Source organism: Protopterus annectens, chromosome 7.part0 (genome assembly GCF_019279795.1).
Source record: "Protopterus annectens isolate FY-2018-M chromosome 7.part0, PAN1.0, whole genome shotgun sequence".
NCBI classification, from domain to species: domain Eukaryota; kingdom Metazoa; phylum Chordata; order Ceratodontiformes; family Protopteridae; genus Protopterus; species Protopterus annectens.
This window is the reverse complement of record NC_056739.1, coordinates 527,400,179-527,427,204: the sequence shown is the minus strand read 5'-3', so window position 1 is coordinate 527,427,204 and position 27,026 is coordinate 527,400,179. Positions and strand designations below refer to the sequence as shown.

At 37.0% G+C, this 27,026-nt stretch overlaps 1 protein-coding gene across 1 annotated transcript; it reads left to right on the top strand.

The window, feature by feature from the left end:
• The first annotated feature begins 7,662 nt into the window (after positions 1 to 7,662).
• Positions 7,663 to 8,643, top strand: LOC122806040 (olfactory receptor class A-like protein 1). The gene has a single exon (XM_044076280.1). The coding sequence runs from the start codon at positions 7,663 to 7,665 to the stop codon at positions 8,641 to 8,643; it is 981 nt and encodes a 326-aa protein (XP_043932215.1).
• Positions 8,644 to 27,026: the final 18,383 nt, after the last annotated feature.

Here is a 27,026-nt window from a genome sequence, read left to right as displayed (position 1 = left end):
AGCTTCTGGTGTCATTCTAAGGGGATCCAGTATCTGTCGGCTTGGGATGACATGGTCGACAGACCACGATGCTTTGCCACAGATGGCTTGCACCTGTCGCCCCTGGGATACTGGATACTGGCTAAGGCTCTTGCTGCCCCTTTAGTGCCTTTTTTAGGCAGGGTCCAAATAACAAATTCACCACCATAACAGGAAGAGGCAAACAAAAACTGAAGGTAATGCTACTCAATGCTAGAAGTCTAAATCTCAAAATGCACTCACTCGCGGCACTCCTTAAAATGGAGAACATTGATATCTGTGCAGTGACTGAGACCTGGTTCGAGGCTCCAGAGAGCACCCCTGCACTACCAGGCTATAACTCATACCACACTTTTCGGCCATGTAACCTGGAACGAAACACTAAAGGCAGAGGTGTGTCCATATTCATTAAGGATATCCACACCTCCAGGCTAGTTGCTCAGCATAATGCATCTGAGGTTATCCAAGAGCAACTAACTCTGGGCAAAACTGCAATCCAAATTGTAGCTTGCTACAGATCCCCCACCATGCCCCAGGATTTCCACTCCTCTTTATTTGATGTACTGGAAAATATTAGGGTTCAACCAAACACCCTAATAATGGGCGACTTCAACTACCCCACCATTAACTGGGAAAACTACTCGTGTACCAGCTCCTTAGCTCAACGCTTTCTGGAATTCATAAACTCCAATGCCCTACATCAACTTATCCACACCCCCAGAAGGGGCAACAATATCCTAGACCTAGTCATTACCAACATGAGTGACCGGTGTTCCACACCTGAAGTCAACTCCTCGTTGGTCTGATCTGACCATAAGCTTATTACCCTTGATATCCACATCCCGCCCCCATCCCCCATTAAGGAAACCACAGTAAAAAAAATTCTCCAAAGCCAACTTCATGCTTCTTAAGACAGAAGTGCTGAACGTCATGACACCCATGCAGATGGTCAATACAGTTACAACTGCTGCATTCTACACAAAAGCACTCTATAAGCACTTACACGAGTGCATGAATCGTGCTATCCCAAACAGAACTAAGATGCTATCCTCCAAAAAAAGGAAGCCAATCTGGTGGTCCCCTGCCATAAACAAACTGTACAACAGAAGGAAGAAACTGTTGCAAAAGAGAGTAAAATCCCATGAGTGGAGGAGCTCCCTGGTCAGACTCAGTAAGAAGCTGATATCCCTTATAAGATCCTCCAAAGCTAGCAAAATCACCACTAAATCCAAGGACAACCACAAAGCATTCTATAGCTATGTCAAGAATCTAGATGGCAGCACCCAGATCTGCTCTGAATTACAGCACAAAGGCACGAAAATTACAGAACCAACTGATATTGCCAACATCCTGGCAGATTGGTTCAGTGCTAACTTTACCCCCCTGTCACCCCCTAAAGGGCCCATATCTATACAGGAAGAATGCAGAGTCCCTGTAATCACAACTATGCATATAAAAGCTGCACTCTCTAAAGCTAAAAACACAGCATCCATGGGATCGAACAACATCCCAGGCTGCGTTTTACATGAACTTCAGAACGAACTGGCTCCCCACTTAAGCACCATGTTCAGTAATAGCCTCGCATCAGGCTTTGTGTCCAATGAATGGTGCACAGCAACAGTTATCCCACTCCATAAAGGGGGAGCTGCCACTGATCCCAGGAACTATCAACCTATTAGCCTGAAGAGCCTGGTCTGCAAGGCCATGGAACGTATCATCATAGAACTCATTAACAAAGACATTGGTAACCTCCAAACTCTGGATCCCACCCAGTCTGGGTTTGTGAAAGGCAGATTATGCCTCCTGAACCTGATCAACTTCTTTGAGGCAGTCACCAAAGCTGTAGATGAGGGTAAGGTGGTTCACACAGCCTATCTTGACCTTGCCAAGGCTTTCAGCACCATCCCCCATCCTGGAATTATAGCTAAAGTCACTAAACTAGGTATAAATCCATACGTCACAAGATGGGTTGCCAACTGGCTCATTGACAGAACCCACAGTGTAAAAGTTGCAGACTCCAAATCTGTCCTCAAGGCAGTGACACATGGAGTGCCACAGGGTTCTGTCCTGGGACATCTCCTGTTTGGTATCTACTTCTCTGAAGTACAGGCTAACACATAATGGCCTCTGGCTGACAAAATTCACAGATGACTGCAAACTAGGAGCCATAGTCAAGTCTCCAAATGATGTGAACATCTTACAGAAGGGCCTCACTGAGACAGATGCCTGGTGTCAAAGCCATGGCCTCAAGCTCAATGCCAAAAAGTGCAGTGTCATCCCCTTTGGTAAAAACTCTGTACCCATGAACTACCACATAGGGCAGCAATCTACTTAACACTGAATGCGTGATAAGAGACCTTGGGACCCAGGTAGACAGTAGTCTCTCCTTTGATAGCCACATCACCACAGTAATCAGGAAGTCCTTCTACATGGCAAACCTCATCACAAAAGGGTTCTCATCCAGGAAAAAATAGGCCATTGTTCCCCTCTACTCATCACTCATTAGACCCATTATAGAGTACAACGCCCCTTTTGGAATGTACCTCACAAGATATCTGCAGCAGCTGGAAAGGCCACAGAAGTACCTCATAAAGAGGATTACTGGTCTCAAACAAATGCCCTACACTGACCGCCTCAAAAAACTCCAGCTTTACTCCGTAGCATATAGCCTACTCCGAGGTGATCTCTGCCTAACATATAAAGCTATGTCAAACCCAGAGCTGTTGGACATGCTACACCTAAAGAAATCCCAATCCCTCCAAGCTACATGCTCTAGGGACCTAAACCTTGTCACCACAATAAACAGGACACGCTGGAGGGATAGATTCCTGTTCCAGAGACTTCCCATACTCTGGAACAAACTACCCATCTATGTCAAGCAAAGTTCTTCATTAGCACTATTCAAGAAAAATCTTGATGAGTGGATGGCAAATAGGAAATACACCCCGGGGATCACTTCTGTGTCTCTGATGGACAGTGGCACAGGAAAATAACTTTCTTGGGTGGTGTAAGCTATGGTACCTTGCTGGCTAGGCTTACGTAGGCCCTTGGGTTGATAGCCTAGTACCTACCTATGAACCTATGAACCTATTACCCATCCAGCCACACAAATCAAAACTGAAAAGCTAACATCACCACTCACTCACACCACCAAACACCCATGCAAGAAAACCAAATCCAGTAACAAATCCATACCCCTTAAATAGAATCACACACCCACACACACACACACACACACACACACACACACACACACACACACACACACACACACACACACACACACACACACACACACACACACACACACACACACACACACACACACACACACACACACACACACACACACACACAAAGAACCAGGCTCAGTCAAAGCAGTCCCCATCCCTGGCATCACTGAGCTCACACTTCACTACACAAGATAATCTTACAAATAAACCTGAATGAAGCACAAAAATATGGGGACCAGAAGTCCTGATACATTTAGTCAAAATCACAACACCGTAAGAGATGACATAGCAACAACTACAGTAGTCACACACCACAAGCGGCCATGTGCCATCTCAAAACTAGTCAAACTGATGCAAAGTAAAACAAAAACAAAGAAAGCAGATGTATAAAAATAAATACCACACAAATAATATCATGACAGATTTTAAATACTGCTAAGTAGCACATATATAAGAAAGGGAGACTTGGAAATAATGCAATTACTAAAATATGAAGACTATATATAAGAATATGAATAAATTAACAAGGAAATAAAAAACTTCAATAAGAGTAATCATAATTACTAACCTACTTAGATTGAAAATAAGCAAAATATAAAGATTGTATATGAAATAGTGGCCAGTAATCTATAAACCAAGTGCCCTCTTATAGAAAATATATAAATGAAATGAAAACAAAATATTTTACCTTAATAACAGAAGCTCCAAGTCTCCCACTCCAGTGATCAAGAAGGTATACAAGGCAGGATCAGCAATGAACTGAAATTATTGGAATGTGATAAAAAATAAAAAAATAAGAAAAAGAAATAAAAAATAAAATATATACTTTTAATATAATGACATTAAAAATATACGAGTCATTTGTCTTTTAGTTTCTTCTTTTTTTTTTCATTTGTCTTCTACCCGTGTTTCTCTCCCAGTCTCTTCAAGGTAGAACCTGTCCAATCCATATCATCCAATAGTTCAAGAATATTATTTATTTTCAAAAAGGAAACAGTTGCATCCAGTTCCTCAAAGATTTTGTTTTCATCAGGAAGAAAGATTTTCATTCTAGCCAGGAACAACAAGTGGACTTAAAATTGTTTTTCATTAGTTCTCTAATCAGTGGAAGAAAGCAGTGTCTTTTAGAAATAGAAGAGTAGACATTGTCAAAACAAATGATTCTGTCCTGTACTTTAATGGAAGACTTAGACCAAGAAGTTTTAAGTATACCTTGTCTTGTGAAGAAAAAAGAAAACTCATTATTATTGTCTCAGAAATGTTTTGTTATTGGGGGAATTTATAAATACCAAAGATCTAAGTGCTCTGTCAACATCAAATGACATAGATTCAGGTAAATTTAATACTTTATGGAGCCAGGAAATCATGAAGCTTACCATGTCATTTCCTTCTATTTGGAAGACCAAAGATGTTTATATTGTTTCTTTGTGATTTGTTTTTAGACCATCCAATTTATTCAAGAGAAGAGAGTTTTTTTAATAAAAATGCAGTATTGAGTTCATCTTCATTTAGTCTCCCCCCTTGTCATTCAATGAATCCTCGATGCCAGAGATTTGAGCCTTCTGATGTTATAGTACCTCTTGAATTTGATCCATTTGTTTTGAACACATTTCTTTAAAATTATCCAGTTTTGTGTCCAGTCTATCCAATTTTACTAACAGTTCCTGAATGTTGACAAGAACAGACTGCAGTTCTTTTTTAAAAGTAGAATCTTGAGAGATGGCTTTTAGGTGATTCATTTCAGAGCTGTAGTATAAGAGAATTTCCATATGAAAGTTTGACAGGGTAATCTCTATATAACTCTCTAAATAGCAACATAGATTTTTGACACTATCTTATGAATAGTTTAAATTATATATATCATCACAAACTGTTAAGATAGCTTAAAATATGTTTCCTGTCAGAAATAGGAAAGATAGCAGAGCAGGAAAGTCTGCTGTTATCCTGTCAGCATCCTGGCCATACCTCCTCAGTTATCTTCTACTTTTTGATAACCCCAAACATTCCAGATGTAGTTGTCTCTAAATGACCATGCATTATGATATAATGTCATGAATGATCCCACCATCACGCATTGTGATGTATTGTTGTTTTTAAGGTATGTATCTTCCTGTGGTGTTACATTGTGATACACTGTTGTTTTAAAGTTTAATGTTATGATAAAGTCATGTGATCATGCAGTATGATTCAATAATGGTTTAATGGTTTATAGCTTCCTATCACCATGTATTGTATCACAGTAGTGTTTTAGTAGTGTATATCTTACCCTTACAATGCACTGTAATGCAGTAACAATTTCATTATTTGTATTCACCTCTGACCATACAATCTACTGCATTAATCACTTAAAGTGTTTTATCTTCCTTTGATCATGAAAGGAGATTCAGTAAAAGTTTAATTATGTGTACCTTCCCACGGTAATACAGTATTTTAATTCAATTGTACTTTTCTTCCCATGGTAATACAGTATATTAATTCAATTGTACTTTTCTGGGGGCCATACATTGGGCCTCACGGTTGGTTTAATAGTGTGTACCTTTCTGCAACTATGCATTGTGTAGCAGTAATGGTATTATGGAGTCTATCTTCCTGTTAATTCCACAACGCAGGACCTGGCGAAACCAAGAGGGCATCCAACAAGCAACACCAAGTATAAAAACTTTTAATATAATTTTTTGAAGCGCTTTTCATCTGCAAAATATGCAGACTTCCTCAGAAAAACATTTTAAAAGAGTTCCAAACATTTCACAGTTAGGTATTATAACTTACTTATTTTTATTTTTATCTTAAGAAGATGGGGGAGTCAGCTTGTCGAATGGGCCATATCTATGGTACTTACGTTTTAATTGTTTAATTATTTAATTCGTTTGTTAAATTGATTGTTCTTACCAATCAGGTAATGCTGTTTATTTGAACTCCTTTATAAGGAGTGTTTGGAACTCTTTTAAAATGTTTTTCTGAGGAAGTCTGCATATTTTGCAGACGAAAAGCACTTCAAAATATTACATTAAAAGTTTTTATGCTTGGTGTTGCTTGTTGGAATGCCCTCTTGGTTTCGCCAGGTCCTGCATTGTGGAATTAACAGTTTTTTGTCTGATTTATGTTTTTGAAGTTCTATCTTCCTGTTGCCATACAGTGTGTTAAAGCAATTGTGCAGTAATGTGCATCTTCACATTACTATGCATTGTGATACACCAAATGTTTAATGGTGTGTACATTTCCTGTGGCTATATAGCGTGATACAATACACGTTTAATGGTGTGTGCATCTTCAGGTAACTATATAGTGTGATACCATAAGGGTTTAATGGTGTGTCTATATTCCTGTGGTTATAAAGTGTAGTACAGTAAAGATTTAATGGTATGTCACTTGCCATGACTATACAGTACAACATTGTATTGGTTTAACAGTGTGTCACTTGCTATAACTATACAATACGGTACAGTGAAGGCTTAATAGTGTGTCACTTGCTATGACTATACAAAGCAATAAAGTAAAGGTTTAATCATGAGCCGCTTGCCATGACTATACAATATGATAAAGTAAAGGTTTAATGGTGCACCACTTGCCAAGACTATACTGTATGACACAGCAATGGTTTCATTTTGTGAATTAACCTCTGACTATGCACTGTATTGCATTAATGGTTAACAATATATCTCTTTTTCTGATATGAAATATACTCGTATTTCAGTTGTTTAATAAAATGTAATGGCATGCACCATTGTAAGGAGCCAGTTTTTGTTAGTCACACACTTAATTTTCCATCTGTATGACAGTGACAGGCCAATGTCTGTAACTCAAAATCCAATACATGCCCAGAATATTGTCTAACAACAAATATTTTTGTCTAGATTAATGAACTCAATTTTGTAACTGTTTTCTCTGAATATGTAATTATAAGCACTGTTTTGTTGTTGCGTCTTTTGGCTTTTCCCGGTTAGGGGTCACCACAGTGGAACTCCGGTCCGCTAATGATTGGTAGTTGATTTTACGTGCCGAGTTACCAGCCCTGACACATAACCTTCAATGAAGGTACGGCCATTCATGCATGTCTCCATGCAGAAGATGCCCTAGCTGAGAATCAAACCAGAAAGCATCTTACTGTGAGGTGACAATGCTACTGCAGCACCACCACCGCACATTGTTTTGTATGGGCAGAAAAAAAGGTTGTCTAGAAAAATGTGTTGTTTTGAATGTTTTTGGTGACACATATAAAACGTATTTCTTCTACTGAGTATCATTGCTCCATTATAATGCACTATTAAGCAATCGTACATATTTGTAATCTCGACATTTCTTAATTATTCATATTTGTAATTTATACAAAACTAAAGAAAACTGATTTATTTGTCTGTTTCATTTCAGCTTTCAAAGGAAAAATCATCATTAATGAAGAAAGCTTTGAAACATGGATGTAAGGGCAATATTGAAAGCTACTGGTTTTATTTTAATTCTTGTCATTGGAATACCTGCAAATCTTTCCATTCTGATGTCATTCTTTACTTCTGCAGTTTCTGAAAAGAAGCTCATGCCAACAGACTTCATTCTTACCAAACTGTCCTTTGTAAATGTTGTTGTTGTACTTGTACGAGGAATTCCACAGTCTCTTACAGCCATAGGCATGCAGAAGTTATTCAATGACTATGGGTGCAAATTTGTAATCTTTACTTACCGTGTTTGTCGAGCGATGTCTGTATGCATAACAGCTGTACTGAGTATCTATCAGTGTATTGTCCTTTTACCTCCTACAACAAAATTTATGGCATTGAAACAAAAGGTGTCTCAGAATATTTTTCTTCTCTTCCTTCTTCTATGGTGTATCAACTGTATAATTTACATACCAGCTGGTTTTATGTATTCTCAAGCTGAAGTAAATTCAAGTATTCCCAAGTATGCACTTAATTTAGAGTTTTGTTTTGTTTTGTTTCCTCATGAGGTATCATACAGAGTTAATGGAATAGTTTATACCTTTCGAGACTTTTTATTTGTTGGACTTATGACACTTGCCAGCAGCTACATTGTTATAATTCTATACAAACATAATAAAAAACTCCAGAACATCAGAAGTCCTGACCAGAAGCAAAAAAGTGCCACAGAATTAAGGGCAGCTAAGGCTGTAGTTATTTTGGTTACATTGTATCTTGTTTTGTTTGGACTTGATAATGCCATCTGGATGTATACCCTTAGTGTTTCTAATGTAGCACCTGCAGTTTCTGATGCCCGTGTCTTCTTTGCCTCACTGTATACTGCAGTTAGCCCTTTGGTAATAATTGGGACAAACAGAAAAATTCAACAAAAGCTGAAATGTACTTCTGCTAACATTGAGCATAACAAACGAGAAAGCAGTGTCACACATATAGCTATGAGTAAGGAAGAGAAGAATTATTAAAATAAGTATAGATTGAACATATTTTATTATTATCTTAGTTCCTCTGAGGTAATAATTTTACCATTTTAGATTTTTTAATTAAAATTCATTATAAAGAGAAAAGAAGCATCCTAAAATCCTCACAGACAAGAAATGAAGAATTGTTTGGAGTTATCGGTATACAGTACTAAAGAAAAGCAGTTAGCAATGCTGTAAATAATGAATACAGTATGGACATATTTTCTTGACTGAACTTTTAAATAATACTGTCTCTGCTGATCTTCAGAAGAGTGTAACTTGTAGTTAATTGTATCATTAAATAAAAAATAAATGTGATTTACCCTTGTTTTCTCTTTTTACAGCACATGACAATATACGACTGGATTAATATTTCTGAAATGTTGGTTACTCTGATGCGTTTGAATACTCTTTCTTTTGCTTACTATTCAGCAAAAATAGTTCCTAAAAACAGAGGTGCTAACTTGATAGCACCCATGTCAATGGAAAATAGATGCATGGCTTCCAAATCATAAAGCAATGCACTGTATTAACATGTGCATAAATGCATGGAACTAGCCATACCCAACAGAACCAAGACGTTCTCCAAAAAAACAAAGCCAATCTGGTGGCTCCCTCCCATTAATAAACTCTACAACAGAAGGAAGAGAAACTGTTGCAGAAAAAGGGGAAGTCCCAAGACTGGAAAAACTCCCTTATTAGCCTAAAGGACCAATCACAATAACAGAGGAATGCCAGGCACCCAGCATTACTGCAGCACAGGTTAAACCTGCATTGTCCTAGGCCAAGAATACAGCTTCCATGGGACCCAACAATATCCCTGGATGTGTTCTACATAAACTACAAAGTGAACTGGCACCACATCTGTGTGTATTGTTCAATCACAGACTCACCTCAGGCTTGGTCCCTACTGAATGGCACACTGCTACAGTCATCCCTCTCCATAAAGGGGGAGCGACTACAGATCCTGGGAATTATCCCCCGATTAGCATGACAGCTCTGATATGTAAGGTTATGGAGCACATTATTATGGACCAAATTAACAAGGATATAAGGAATCTCCAAATTCTAGATCCCGTGCAATTTGGTTTTGTGAAAGGTAGATCATGCCTGCTCAACTTGGTTGACTTCTTTGCGTCAGTTACCAGAGTTGTGGATGAGGGCAAGGCAGTTCATACAGCCTACCTTGATCTGTCCAAGGTCTTTGATGCCATTCTCCACTCAGGAGTTATTGATAAACTCACCAAACTAGGAATCAACCCTTATATCACTAAATAGGTTGTAAATTGGCTCACAGATAGAACCCACAGTGTGAAAGTAGTGGATGCAAAAAGTCAGACTGCTGACCATTCATGAGCGGAGTCCCACAGGGATTGGTTCTGGGTCCTCTCTTGTTTGGCATCTACTTCTCAGAAGTCCAGATCAACACAGATGGACTTTGGCTGATCAAGTTTGCAGATGACTGCAAGCTGGGAGCCATTATTAACTCCCCAAGTGATGTAGCAATCCTACAAAAAGGTCTTACTGAGACCATGACTGGTGTTGAAACCATGGCCTTAAGCTTAATGACAAAAAATGTGTGTCATCCCCTTTGAGGAAAAACTCAGTTCCCACTAATCACCACATCGATGGGATCCTACTGAAAACTGAAGGAGTTATAAGAGATTTGGGGACACAGGGTAAAAGCAACCTCTCCTTCGACCACCACATTGCCACTGCTGTCAGAAAGTCCTTCTGTGTGGCACATCTCATTACCAAGGATTTTGCATCCAGGAAGAAAACAGTCATCATCTCTCTCTCTCTACTCTTCCCCCATTAGGCCAATAATTGAGTATAATCCCCTATTTGACATGTACCTCACTAGACACATGCAACAGCTGGAAAGGCCACAAAAGTACCTCATGAAAAGGATCCTAGGCCTTAAACACATGCCCTACATGGACAGACTCAAAAATGCCAGCTATTCTCTGTCTTATATTGTTTACTAAGAGACGATCTCTGCTTCACTTACAAGGCCATGTCTTACCCAGCTCTGTTAGAAATGCTACATCTAAAGAAATCCAAATCCCTCCATACCACATGCTCCAGAGACCTCAACCTCATTACCACAATCAACAGAACATGCTGGAGGGACAGGTTCATAACCCAGAGACTGTGCATGCTCTGGAATAGACTTCCATACATGTCAAGCAGCGCACCTCACTGGCCCTCTTCAACAGAAATCTTGATGAGTGGATGGGAAATAAAAAGTTCACCCCGGGGATCATTGCAATAGCTCTACTTGATAGAGGCACTGGTAACTAAAGTCAAGTGGCACAATGCCAGGGCACTTCTATGGGATAGGCTTTTAAAGGCTTTAGGGCCATTAGCCTAGTACACAAATATGAATGTATGAACCTATGGCTAAGGATATGTGTATTAACATAATTCATTATATAGCCTGCCTTTACATTTGCTGTGTTTCTCCTTTCTTTCTCAGTGAATAAAATTTACCAATCATTTAACAAGGCTTAAACTGATGAGTCACTTTCAAAATGGGACTCAGAAATGAATAATATGGGATGTAATTTTGAATAAAGGTTAATAAAATTATTTTAGCCATAGATGGTTGTGAAAAAGGGGGTAATGCACTTCTGAAAAAAAGTTTATTCAGTGATTTGCAATTTGTGATAGTGAAAAAAGGAAGTTACATTGTTTAAGAAGAAGGAAATTCACTGGTATTTGCCATTTCTGATGGTGAAAAATCCAACATGGAGATTGTCAGCTGATAAATTCTTTCTGGCTACTGCCGTCTTACTTAAGCAACAGCTAATTTCTATACTTTATAGTAAATTACCATGGTGGTATCATAAGGTGAGATATATTTATGGTAAGATTTTGTGTTATAGGATTTGTAAAAGAGACTGAGTATTACAGGGTGACACTAACATTGCACACATGCTTTTATATATTTATAACATTATTTTGCTGTTTGGCATTGTATGCTTGCTACACATATTGGAATGTATAGCTCCATGTTTTCAGTTGTTTGGCATAGCTTTGCCCTTACTATTAATATATAATAGTACTACAGCTAAGACAGTGTTTTGAAGTTGTCAGCACAAATACTGGGTGGTTATTATTTGCTTATATTATATTGTCTTCCTAATAAACAGTAGATCAGGGTATTCATTAATTCAAACTTTCATTCATGATATCCATTTTATCCTGTTCATGGTCTCAGGGATCGGCTACCTTTTTTTGGTAAGCTCTGAGTGTAAGGCAGAAATCAGTCCTTATATTTTCATACATACACCTTTTGCATGCAGACACCATGGAGCAGTTTGTCTGTCACCTGTTCATGAAGATGCATGTCTTTGGAATGTGAGCCAAAGCAAGAACTTCCAGTGAAAACCCAAACAAACACAGGCAGAACATGCTGACTGCACACAAAAGACATTTCAGTCAGGAAACAAACAGCTAAAAGAAGCATTATTAGGTAGCAAAGCTAAACAATACAAATTTGCAATATGTATACCTTTTGTGTGGTGTGCCTATTTATATCTTTTTTTATAACCAGCATGTTAGTTAAATTGTCTAAGAAAAATTAATATTAACTAAAACATGAAGTGACTCTTTAAGTACTGTTTTCTTTTATTTGATATGTTTTTGATTTACTGTTTAAAATTCATCTTATTACCTAATTTCATATAACCCTATGTTGTATAACTACTTAACTTAGCTTCTGCCTCACAGCTTACATTGCATGACTATGAGGAAGATAAATGTTTTACTTATTCCTTTGCTGATGTAAATTCATCAAGGTCTGTTATCTAGGACAAAGACTGAGTGACAGATCTGTGTGTGTGTCACACTACAAGGTTTCATATGTTGTCATTCCCTACTCTCTGCTTCTTCTCACTTGCTATTAATATGCAATTAATCTGTTAATGCAGGAACTGCAGTTGTGTGCATCTTTATGCATGCCTGGCTGAGAATATTTTAGTGTGCCCCAGATTCTGATTGAAGATATCTGGCATAATCCATATTCTGTTCTTTACCTGCTTCTTATATTGTGATGGCGTTTGAAAGGCTACAGGGCAATATGGAGACACACAACCACTTGAGAGGAAAGATGAATATCAGCCCTTCATCTCTATCTTGGCCAACTGTCTGACATCTATAATACATCTTGAGCAAAAGTTAAAGCGCCACTGATGTGATTCATATTTCTGCACCTCTGAGCCATTCAGGAAGAAAATTATTGATTAATTGTAACTAAAAAGTAATTAAAAGTTTTATATACTCAGAAAACATTATGCCTGTTGAATTGGGGTCCACAGCTATTACTAACTGGCCTTTCATACTTTGCTAACTGCAAGGATTTTTTCACTAGTTTACACTTTCTATAAATACCACCCATGCAGTATCATGAATTTAATGCATTTCAAACAATAAGAATCAGTTGTATTACCTGGAAGTATACTTTGGTCTGCATAAAAAAATAAATGGTAAAAAAAAAGGCAAAAAAATTGCAGAAGGGGTCTGTCAGAGGTTTTCCTGGTTATATCCCTAAACCCATCTTCTGGTGGCTGAAGTGAACACTTGTATTACTGCAAAAGAATTCCATGCCCTCCCCAGGCATGTGTTTACTCACACACAAAAGGCCTGTGCACATGCACATATAAATTCTAGACACGTGTAATCCTAAGTGCCATTTTGTAGAAGCAGCCAGAGAGTGAGCATGCATAATCACAGTTGTTAGTTTGTATATGTTACTTAAGTTCTAGTCAATAAGCCTCTATAGTAATGTGTTTGTATAAAATAAAGCTGCTTGAACAGAAACCATGAAGATTCATTTATTTGTGACCTAACACAAAAGTGACATGGTGTCAGAACTGGGATCAAAGAGGGAAGAATATTTGGAGCCATGAGATGTAAAGACGACAGCAAAGGTAAAACCAAGAGAAAAGTGCACAAACATAACGAGAAAGAATCAAAGGTAATGTGAAATAATACAAACTATTTACTTGATGCGAAAGACAAGAAAAGTGGCATTACAAGGGCACAAACCACATTATCAGGAAAGCAGAAAGTATGAAAAAGTTTGTTAACTAAAGAAAATGTTTAAAATATAAGTATTTGATGAAATAATTAACATTAAAGCACAAAACGAATATGTTTAAAACAAAACAAATATGTTTAAAGCATAACGAGTATGTTTAAAGCAAAACAAGCACGTGTAAAATCAAATGAGCATGTTTAAAGCAAAATGAGTGTGTTTAAGGCAAGGCTGGAAATGTTTAGAGTAAAATGAGCAGAAGAAAAGTACATTGGGCATGAAAAAGGCTTAAATGAGCAAAGCAAATATAATAAGAAAACAAAAGGGCACATTAAGCAGCAATAAAAAAAGTAAAGCAAGGTGACTGCATGTGTTTTGGGCAAAGTGCTGTGTTTGGGCATGACTATGGCTTTGTATTGTATCAGGGGCATAACTAAAGTTATTCAAAGTATCTGAGAGTGCTTACAGTGTGTGCTTATTGCTGTTCAGGTATTTTAAAGAGGTATTTGAGTGCAAAGTGCAACTATTTCATTCAATCCAGTCAAAGTATAGCTATTTCGAAAAGTTTTTCAGCTGGGTGTGTCTATTCACAAATTACCGCCATTATAGAGTGCTTCTTGTACTATAAAGAATTGCTTGCAAGGTAATGCCATTTTGGGGAAATTTCAATGTGGCGCATGCAGTTATTTGCAAAGTGCAATTACTTCAAAAAGTTATTGAGTTTTGGGCAACAGTTGTTTGACTTATTCATATTGTGCAATTGCTTGACATGTTTCTTACACTGATAAGAGGTGTTTTCTTGCAAAAGTCAACATTACAAGAGTATTACAGTGCTCATAACTTACTCAGTCACATCATAAAGTTCTTGAATGTCTCTTAAAGAAATGACTTTAACAAGTGATGGTACATGACTTTAGTATTTCTGCCTTTACTGATAAAATTCTGAAAGTATAGCAAGTGTTGATGTATTACTTTAGCTTTTCTGCCTTTCCCGATAAAATTCTGAAAGTAGCGAAAAGCCCAAGAAGTGTATTTCACAAAGTTCAGCAAAGTATCGGAAAGTCCAAGAAGTTTATTTCACAAAGTCCAGTTATTCAAAAGTACTACAAGTTCATTCATACACGTAATTCAGATAAGCCCAACGAAAGCATATGTTCAGAGCACCAAGGCGTTGGGCAAATACTGTTTATGCCAGAAACATATGCATATGTGTATGTGTGTATATTCATGCTTATTCACAAAACCCTTCGCTGGTATGTGTTAATTTCAAAAAACCCTACCACCTGTATTTGATCAGAATATTGCAGAGAACTGGTGAATATTTGAGCAAGAGTATGATATTTTCATACAAGCAGCTTATGCAGATAGAGGTGCACACACCAAGGCATTCGTTTTGCTAAACCTAACAAGGTCAGAGGCAATAGAAAGATAGCGTTCATTTTTTTCTGCACCAGCATTGTATGAAGGAGGAGGTGTAAACTGCCATATTGTTGTACAAGCTGAATCAAGGGAAGACCCTGAATGTCTGAAGTGCAAGTTCAGAGAAATGTGCAACCCCCAGATGAATATTACATTAGAGAGGCATTTGTTTTACACAACAAATCAGAGAAACCAGAGGAAACATTTGCAGCTTATATAACTGACTTGAGAAACAGAGCTAAAATGTGTCAGCTTGGTAATCTAAAAGATGAGTTGATAAAGTACAGGCTTGTATGTGGTATTAATAGTGCTGCTGTAAGAAAGATTTTACTTCATGACAGTGATTCAACATTGAGCAAGGCCACAGAAATTTGTCAAATCCATGAGGTGACAGAAAGACATACAAGTATGCTTGTGAGTGACAAGAGCATGGTTTCAGCTGGATCCAGAGCAAATGTAGACAATATGCAACACATGGCAAACAAGAGCAGGCCTAAGCATATGGCAGCCACAGGGGTTCCAAAGAAGGCACAAAGCCTTCCAGAAAGTTCTAAAAAGGGCGCAACCACCAGCTTAATGCAACACAAACATGAATCAGCAAAACCCAAATCTATCTTTATTGTTAACTGTCGCAATTGTAGTGTGAACCATGAGTCTAAAAGAGAGAAGTACTTAGCATATGTTCAGCAATACCATCAGTGTAAAAACTGGAACCATTTCCGAAAGTTTTGTAAATTAAATAAGCCTCACACAGTTATAAAGAAAGATCACACAGAAAAGCAAGTTGATCAAGTGGAACTGAAACAGTCAGCTTTCTATGTAGATGGTGTATCAGTGCTTGATAAAAGAGCTGATGCAGTAAACTTATTAATAAGAAGTGAAGTATTTTGTACTGTCCAGATCAATGGAAAATCCATGGAGCTCAAAGTAGACAATGGGTCAAAGTTTAATGTTATATCAGCAGACACATTTGCAAGAGTGAGAACTAAAGAATAACACAATGTAACCAGCAGTGCGAGACTCGTTGCTTATGGAGGTGAAGAAATTCAAACCGAAGGTTCAGTGATGCTTTCATTATATTTGGCTGAGAACTATTACAACTTGTTATTTTACATAGTTTGAAGATCAGTGCACTCTTTATTGGGTTTCAAAGAGTTTAGAAATGAATCTGCTTCTTTTGCTAAAGAAGTTCATCATGTGAGTGCAGTTCCGAGTTTCTATTTCTCCAAAGCCATTGCCTCAGAGTATGCTGATGTTTTCAATGACAAATTGGGGGAAACTTCCAGCTGTGTATTCCATGAAGTTAGACCCAGAGGTCACTCCAGTAGTTAGACCAGCAAGAAGAGTTCTGATAGCTATGCAAGATAAATTTAAAGCTCTGTTCGATAAAATGGTGCAGCAAGGTGTGATTTGTCCAGTCACAGAATCAACAGAATGGGTGTCGTCCATGGTAGCAGCCCACAAAAAAGGCTCAAACAAAATCAGAATACGCAGTGATCCAAGAGATCTGAACAAAGCATTAAAAAGAACATTTCATCCAATGTGCACAGTCGAAGATGCTGCAGCTCAAATACCAAATGCCACCGTATGTTCGGTTTTGGATGCAAACAGTTCATTTTAGCAAGTTTTGCTTGTTTGAAATTCTCATTTCTAACTACTTTTGGTACTCTGTTTGGAGATACAGATTCCTAAGGATGCCTTTTAGAATAAATTCTGCAAGTGAAGTTTTTCAGTATGCAATGCAGTAAATTTTTTCAGGTTATCCTTGTGCCATAATAGTAGATGAACTATTGTCTCGAGGCATTGGTGAAGCAGAGCATGACAGAAATCTCAAGAAAGTTCTAGACAGAGCACATGAAGTGAACTTGAAGCTCAATCCTCTGAAGTACAAATTCAGACTTCCAGAAGTTACATACATAGGTCATTTGTTTACCAGTATAGGCTTGAGATGTGACCCTGACCAAGCAAGCAGCTATTCTACAGATGTCAGGGTCAGACAATGTACAAGGTTTACAGCATTTTCTGGGCATGGTCAACTATTTAGGTAAATTTATACCAGACTTCAGTGAGTTGACAGCAACCTTAAGAGAGCTAATACACAAAATTGTTGCATGGTCATGGCTGGAACATCATCAGAATGCATTTGATGACCTTAAGCAGAATACTGCCACCCCACCTATGTTAAGATACTATGATGTGAACAAACCAGTTATTCTTTCCTCTGATGCTTCAAAGTTTGGCCTAGGTGCAGTCGTACTTCAAGAGGGCAGACCAGTAGCCTATATATCTAGAACTCTAACCCAAACGTATGCTCAGATTGAAAAGGAGCTTTTGGCAATAGTATTTATATGTTCTAAGTTTCATGATTACATGAATGGTCGAGCTACCCTGATTGAAACTTATCACCAACCTCTAGTTACTATTCTAAAGAAGCCTATGAATTACACTCCAGCGAGAGTACAAAGAACGATGCTCAAATTGCAAAAGTACAGTTTTAAAATGGTCTACACTAAAGGCAAATTGTTCTATCTGACTGATACTTTATCCAGATCACTTAGAAATACAACAGAACAGCTTGATGCAAAAACTTTTGACTATGAGGTGATGTCAGTGCATAATTTTTCCACCACTAGACTTGATGAGTTAAGAGAACACACTTAGACTGATCCAATTTCACAGAAGCTCAATCACTATATCAATGTCAGATGGCCGTCAAAGCAATCTAGTGTATCACATGAGGTGCAAGCGTATTTTCTTACAGAGATGAATTGTTGATGGAAGATGGCATTATTTTCAAAGGTCCTCAAATTGTTGTCCCTACTTCTTTACAACACGAATATATTCAGATTTTGCATCGTGGTCACCAAGTATCCTCATCCACTAAGAGAAGAGCAAGACAATTGGTGTTTTGGCCTTCATTATCAAAAGACATTGATAGAGTTCTTTCTTCTTGTTCAGTATGCAATAGTACCCAATCACATTTGCAAAGAGAACCGCTTCACCTTAGTCCAATTCCTGAGCTACCTTGGTCTATTGTAACAACTGATATCTTTGAATGAAACAATCAACACTACTTAGTTTTGGTAGAATCTTATTTGAATTGGTTTGAGATTAATCTACTACCAAACTTAACCTCAACTGCTGTTATTACTAAGTTGAAATGTAATTTCTCAGTTCATGATAGTCCACACAAACTTTTTTCTGACAATGGTACTCAATTCACTACCCAGTTGTTTCAGAAATTTGCAAAAGAATGAGACTTTGTACATGTCACTAGTAGTCCTGAATATTCTCAACCCAGTGGTCTAGCTGAATGTGCAGTACAGAGTGCAAAACAATTACTCGAAAGGTCAAAGCACATTTATACCAATGTATTCTTGAATCTACTTAATCTCAGAAACATACCCCGTGATGATATTCTTGGCTCACCTGCTCAAGGGCTGTTTTCCAGGCAAACTAGAACTACGCTACCTATTTCTTCAAGTTTGTTGCAGCTTAAACCTAAGAACAATAAAACCATCAATGATCAATTGTTTAAGAAGTGTAATATCCAGAAATCTAGTTATGACTGATTGAGCAGATTACTTTGTCCATTGAGGGAAGGAGAGATGGTATGAATTCAAACAACAAAAAGTTTTGATTGAATATTACAGATTACAGGCATGTGTGCCAAGCTGAGATCCTATCTGATAAACTCCGAGGGTATGGAGTATAGGAGGAATCATAGACATCTTCTTCCTGTACCAGAGTCATCATCATTGCAGTCACAACATTATATCTGTGATGCAAACTCTAAATCAAAGAATGAGTCAGACACTGTTTCTAGACCAGAATGTGCTCAAAAGTCTGCTTCTGTTCCGGAAAGTGATTCTAACATTCCACAGGTCAACTATTTTGCAGAAACTGTCCCAGCTGCTAAATTTAATTCCTAGTTTTATGTCACACAATATGGACGAGTTTCTAAGCCCACTGTGAAATACACAGCAACGTGGACTTGGTTGTATATACATGTGTATTTAGTATTGCATAGTGCATGTCTACAGATTACCTGTGATTTCTGCATTACAAATAATCTCATGACAAATTGCATGATTTATTTCTCAAAGAGGGAGGATGTAGATCAGAGTGTAAAATGTGTGTGCTATATCTTTAAAAAGCATGCAAGGCTGTAGGTGCATGTATAAATTCCAGACATGTGCAATCCTTCGCGCCATTTTGTAGAAGCAGCCAGAGAGTGAGCATGCAGGATTGCAGTTGTTAGTTTCTGTATGTTACTTAAGTTCTAGTCTATAGTGATGTGTTTATATAAAATAAAGCTGCTTGAACAGAACCCACAAAGACTCGGTTATTTGTGTCTCAACATGAAAGCAACAGCCAGCATCACTGGAGTATTAAGGCAAGTCCCCACCCCTTAGCCCTACATTGATTGTTGTCCTGAAAACCACTGCTGGCATGGGATTAGTCTGGCTGATTGGGACTGCCATTTTCAAGTTCTCAGGATGGGTGAATCAGAGCAAGGTACTCAGTCATGTCCTCTCCTGATTTGTTCTTTCAATGTCAGAGTCACTAGTAAAGCTCAGACACGGTTTAAAAATATCTGATTTATATTCTTTAAAAATATAATCTACTTCCAACACACTAAGAGGCAATGGAGGAAATGATTTTAACATAAAAAAGGGAAGGGATAGTAACCAAATACGGACAATGGTGTTACTTATTACTGATACACTCTTACAGTATTTCCACTGTTATTAATCATTAATTCATTCTTTTATTTTTCAGTTTCCTGCTTATTACACTGCAGCTGGAGCTTATCTCAGCACTGCTTGGGTAATAATGTCTTGTACCCAGGATTCATCGGTACTCATCCTGAATGCAGTACATACATGCTGTAGCATGCACACATGGAAACACTAGCATTCACATGTGCCACACACATACATACAAAAATGAACACAGCATGCATATGTTCGGTCAAGTTAGAAGATCAGTGATTCACATACAGCTTGTCTTTAAGTTATGAATAGAACCTAGAGGATTTAATAAAACCTACATGGATACAGGGTACATGTGACACTCCACATAGAAAGCATCCCAGCCAAGAAGTGAAGAACCAAGACCTGCAAAACATAATGCTGACTACTTTGTAGCCCTACTGCCCTTGCTGTTAAACGTGCTGTTAGAATGTTTTGCAGCTGTTTTCTTATTTGCAGTTAATGTATCTCTTTAAATAACATCCAAACTTTGTCAACATTTTGCAATTTTAAATTCCCTTGATCCTCTGACTTGTGGCATATAAAAAACAGTAAAGTTTATTTTATTTATTTATTTTACATTTGTTAACCGGGCTAGTCCAACTGGATACAAGTCCATTTTCAGTGGAGGCCCGAGGAGAAAAGCTCCACTAACTACTACTTAACAAGATAAAAAATATACAAAAACTTATACAATAAAAATAAGAGTAAAAATAAAAATAAAAAATAAAAACAATGTCATGGGTTAATTTCAGGCTATATCAGAAATTGATTTCTATGTGAGGCAAAGCAGAAGTCTAGGTTAGATAAAAATGCTAGGTTAAGGTGTGTTATTCAAAGACATCAGTATTTAGGTTAAGTAATATGAATGAATAAAGAGGGATAGAGAGATGGATTAATAAGAGGGAAAGTTAAGTAAGCTGGAGAAATGATGAAGAAGGCCAGGAGAAGAGTAAAGAGTAAAGTAAAAGCAATTATTTGTGTTTGAGAAAATTATATGGACATTATCATAAATATTAAGCAATAAGATAATTAATCATGTTTTTCTTAAAATCTGTGTGTCTTTTTGACATCCATCATTTCAAAATCAAAATTAAATTTCTGCATGTTTTGACAATTTGTAAAATGCTGGAAAGGATCTTTATAGTGTTCATGAGAATATTCTGTAATATAGTGTTGAAGGTATTTTGTGTGGTGCTTAAAGCATTATTTTTTATCTGTGCCGCTTCTGCTTTTAATTAGTCTATAATTATTTGCTAATGTGTACTGACTTATGTTTCTGTTTTCTCTTGAAAGGTTATGTATGACTTAAATACAATTTTTTGACTAAATGGATACATATGGATATATGTGTTATTCCTATTAAGATTTCAGAATATATATAGATTTATCTTATGTTTGTTCTGCATAAAATAAAACATATATTTTGATAAACTTATTTGCAGACATCTTCTACAGATATATTAAATGGGCTTGATAGCTTCTATCAACTTTACCTGTATGAATACCCTTGATATGTGACCTTCTGCTTTACTAACAATAGAATGCACTGCCTGCATGGACCTGCAGTTACAGCAATAGTTCTTTGGCTATGTTGTCTATTAATACCAAACCAAGAAGTAGATGACTCAACAGCTGACACATCACATGAACTCACATAACTAAATTAAATAATATTAAGTAAAAGAAAAATGCATATACTTATTTATGAATACTTATGTAGAAATAATCTGTTACTCTAAAAATGATTAAATAAGCACATTTACTTTCTTTGCACTTTTAAAAGACATTTTATGATAATAATACATTTCAGTCCAGATGGCTTAAATGCAGCTAAAGCAATCTGCCATTTGACTTCTTTACAGTCAACTGTATTATTATAATCTTCAATTAAAAAAAATACTTTATACTTAGTCAATGACAAAAAAATCTTAAAATCTTTGCAATTTAAGGTATACTTGGCTAATGCATTACTAACATCTTTGTTTCTAATGGCCAGTGTGTGCTCATACATTCTCTGTGAGAGCATTCTACTTGTTCTCCCCACATAGAAGCTCTCACAGATAGTACAAGTGGCCAAATAAACCGCACCCTCAGATCTACAAGAATATCTAAATATCACATTGATTTTTTCCCTTTGCTCTTTGACTAGACGGTGCCCTGTATTTATAAATGTACATTATTTACAGTAATGACAAGGATATACACGATCAGTTCCTTCAGATGAACTATCATTCTTAAACATTCCCTTTCCATAAGCATTTTTAAATGACATGGTCTTTTATAGATACATGTTGGACAACTCCAGAGTACTAGGTATTATTTTCCATGATGATCAAACATACTGTCAACCAAGGCATCGGCATCTCTCTCCTTTAGTTGCTCCCTCTCTCACTTTATATATATATATATATATATATATATATATATATATATATATATATATATATATATATACACACACACTCACACACACACACACACACACACACACACACACACACACACACACACACACACACACACACACACACACACACACACACACACACACACACACACACACACACACACACACACACACACACACACACACACACACACACACAAACACACACACTTATACACATGGGTCTACTTGATATAATCGAAAACCCACTTTCTTGAAACACTAAATGTTGAGACGACATTGCCAAAGCTGCTATTCAACGAAAGCTTGAAGCACCAAACAGGAACTCCGGGAAACAAGCTACTTACTCAGCTCAACAAACAACAAAAACCAAAGCAAATCAAACCCACCCACCTGGGGGGATTCACTCTCTACATCCCTCACACCCCCCAGCTAAATATATGAACTCTGAGATCTCACAACAGTGAGGAAAGTGGCAAAGTTCACCATGGTGGCCAAGTGGCTCACTTCCTAGAGTATCTGTTTGGTAATCTGAGCGTTTATTAAATAGAGGTTTCGGCAATGTTGTCTTCAGATTTCATGTTTTGGATAAGTGAGTTTTCGATGATATCAAGTTGACCCATATATACATACACACACACACACACACACACACACACACACACACACACACACACACACACACACACACACATATATATATATATATATATATATATATATATATATATATATATATATATATAGATAGATAGATAGATATAGCTATATGTAGATATATATACTAATATATACATATATAAGAAAGGGGTGGTGTGTGTGATATGTGAAGCCTTTGCACATACAGGATACAGTGAACTTCACATATAACAGATGTTAGATGTCACTTGCAATGTCATTAGGTGGGTATCTCAATAAGTCCAGTTCAGCATTAGCAGATTATGGTTTGTCGTCTCATGGTGGCACATAATTACTCGTTAAATGCTGACTCATTGCTCGTGCTTTCTTTTATATGTTCTCCATCTATTCTTATCCCATTTCTACCTCATTATCCTGTACTTGCTCTCATTTCTGGTCACTAGCATTGGACACCAAAGCTATGGTCAGATACATGCATCTTTCTTAGATCTCCACTTCTCTCACTAAATTTGAATATCAGATTGACTCAGAAACAGTCTAGTCTACTAGCCTAAGACCTCCAATTTCAAAAGAATATTGGATATTCCCCTTAATATATTTAAGCCACATATTGAACAAACTTTCTATTAATCAAATTTACAATGTTCTGTTTTTGACTATATTCTCGTTTGTCACATTTCCTGTCTAGTACTTCATCCACATTTATGTCATCCTGTCATCAATACGTTTGCCTTTTCTCCTTTTTGTCTCAAGTGTCAAACCATTTTGAAGAATACTTACCTGTCCTTGTGTGGGACATAAATAATACCAGTCCTCAAATGTCATCTCTTCTTTTCTCCCTAGCTAGATTTTGCATGTACTTTCTCCCATTTTTGATCTGCTACCCAGGCACAAGGAATTATCTTCTGACCACTTAGTGCACTATTCCCTTTCTTCCTCCTTCAAAATGGTTATCATCAGGGAAGTCTAGAAGTCAGTTTTTCTACCTTCTTTGGTTTTTAGTGCATTCTCCTGAAGAGCTCAATGTTCCATTACCAACTTCCTCATGCATCTTTTCGTTTTTGATCGATATCCCATGACGTTCCACATCACTATCTTCTTGAGCTCTCCTCCCCCACAGTCATGTCACATTTTTTGCAATTTATTAACTATGGAAAGCAATCAAATCCACTTGAAGTTGTGAATAATACATATGCAAAATGAAGGATATAGGAATTTGATTAATTATAACTACATGAATGTTGATGTTGCTTGAGGTAAACATATGAATATTATTATCTTTTTGCTATCTAACATATGGACTTGTATAAAGAATGTGACCACAAATATAACTGTATTTAGAAATCAAGAGACTGAGATGGAGGTTGTAATAGACATATAACAATATCAAAGCTAACTCAGCCCTAAACACTATTTGAAAATACACACAAATACTAACAACTGCAGATATTCAAATCTTGTGAAAAGTATAGATTCCATATGTGCCCTAAACTTTTAACTACAAGTAGCTTAAAAGAAACTGGACTGATGTCTTTCAGATGACAAACTCTGTAAATGTAAGGAAAGTGGAACACTCCATTTTTAAGCATCCTTACACTCAGTGGGTTACAGTACCTTTTTTTTATTGAAATATGTCTGCATGGCCTTCTAAAATCATGGGACTTCAGTTTAGGCAGCTGGATTTGTATCCTCATCAGCTAATAATAGGTGGACACCAACAATTCCCTCTAAGTATTTTCCTAGAAGAAAGATCTGACCACAGTTGTGACTTCTGCTAGGAATTTAAACAGCTATTAAGATATGTTAAATGCTACTCCACTGTTTAAGGATATAACTCATAAATAAGTTATTGCATTTGCCTCCGATACTCTGATATGTTTAATCTATCCTTACAAACGTAAGCTCTACACTAAAATCCAAACTAGCATCCTGTTATAACAAAGTAGCTAAATTTACTACCGACAGTCCACACAAAACTCACCACTGACAAGCCTTAAAATTGATAAACTGGCTAGAGTTTAATGACTATCTAGCATACTGTTACCTAGTTGTGGCACACATAAAAATAAAATGTCCTGCATTAAAAAATATACTTTTGCCTTATACCCACACAAGAGGCCTACATACTGGTGATAAATTTCTACTAAGTACCAGTGAAGCAAATAATTCATTGAGGGACTCATTGTGCTACTTCTACATCTACAAACTCTGGAACACCAGCCCTACACAAGTAAAAAGGACTAACAAACTCACAAGCTATAAAATCCAGAACAAGCAATGTCATATGCAATCATCACTAGATTTAATTTCTTTTGGGTTTTAATACCAGGAATGTACCACATTCCTAAGTCAGGGTGTTATTAAAGTTTGTGAAATTGGGATTGTTTCAGTCTTTATTTTAGACAAAAGTGCTCTTTGCAGCACCTGCAATGTGCCCAGAATGTACTCATTCTGCAATTCATATGTAGTGACATGCACTGGTAGCATACATAAATAATGACTGTAGATTTTTTTTTATGAGACTCATTGCCTTTAATGCTGTTGGAAATATCTGGGCATCTTTCTTCCATATTGCTTTCATTTCTGTCTGCATATCTTCATATTTTATGATTTTGTATCTTTCTCAATGTGAAATGCTGTAATTGCGAAGTTTAACACTTTCAGTTATCAATGCTACGTTTGTCTTTTTTTCCATGGAATTCTAAATCTGGTTTTCTCATATCTGTTTTTTTTTTTTTGAATTGTTGGGAATGGTTGATCCTGTGTGATGTACCATTCATCATTCTTTATAATGCTTTGTGGTTCATATTTCCAATGCTTCGCAGCTACTTCTGCATTAATACCCAGTGCAACAGTCTTACAACATTATTGTGCCTTTCAATGTACAGACCCTGTGCCATGAGTGTATTGCAGCCAGCAGCAATGTGTGTAACTGTTTCCAATTCTTTTTTACAGAACCTACATTTGTTGGCTTCTTTCTCAAGATCAATCAACTTTGTAAACCAACATGGATGTAACCCACTATCCTTGGATGCCATTATTAACTTTTCTGGCTATTGTTTCAATTAATTTCTCCTTAACAATTCCTACATCAAATCCTGATCAACATGAGGTTGTTCTACGGGATCTCATAGGTTCATAGGTGTTTAATATGGTAACAACCACAAGGGCCTTTTTAAGCTTAGACATGCATCACAAATCTCTAACAAGTTCTGGTACCCTTGATAAGTGTAAGCAGGGGCCTTGAAGATGAGTCATTTGCAGGTTGCCAGTGTCCATTAGAGACATAGTTGCCAAACCAGGGATGAATTTCAGGTTCCCCATCCATTTGTTCAAGCTGCACTTGAATTGGGCCAGGGAGGAAATCTGCTTCACATGGATGGGAAGCCTGTTCCATAGACAGGTTATCTCTGGGATATATACCTGTCTCTCCAGCAGATCCCTGTTTATACCACAGGTGTGGTTTAAATCTTTAGAATGGGGAATTCTGGTGCTGTTTGTTTTGTGGATATGCAGGAGGTCCATATGAGTGGGGTCTGACAATACCCTGTATGCCAAGCATAGCAATCCCCTCAAAAGCTTGTAGGAGACAGAGTACAGGGATAGGGCCTTGATGTGGTCTGCATAGGACATTTTATATATGTCCTGTATTCTATTAGTGAAGAACCTCTGTGAACGCTCCAATTGTTGGATATGCTTAGTTAGGTACATACCAAAGGGGGCATTGCACTCAATGATAGGTCTGACGAATGCCAAATGCAGTGGAACAATTACTTCCTTGGACTTAGATGCCATAATTTTGTTTATAAGTTAAATCCAAATCACTGGAGCAACAGAGGAAGACACCAACCAGATTTAGCGTAAAAAAACTTCTTTACTCAACGCTTTCATCTCAAGGACTTCTTCAGAAATAAAAATACATACATTTACCACACTTTTTATACAAAAACCATGTCCCTCTCAAAAACTCAATTGAATACCAAATCAATTAATTAATCAATTAAGCAACAAATCAGCATTTAAATACACATTTGTAACTTGATAGTTAACATACAAAAATATAAAAATACAACAGTTAAAACAAAGCAAATATACTTACTATTTACTGTCTGTTAAGAAAAAT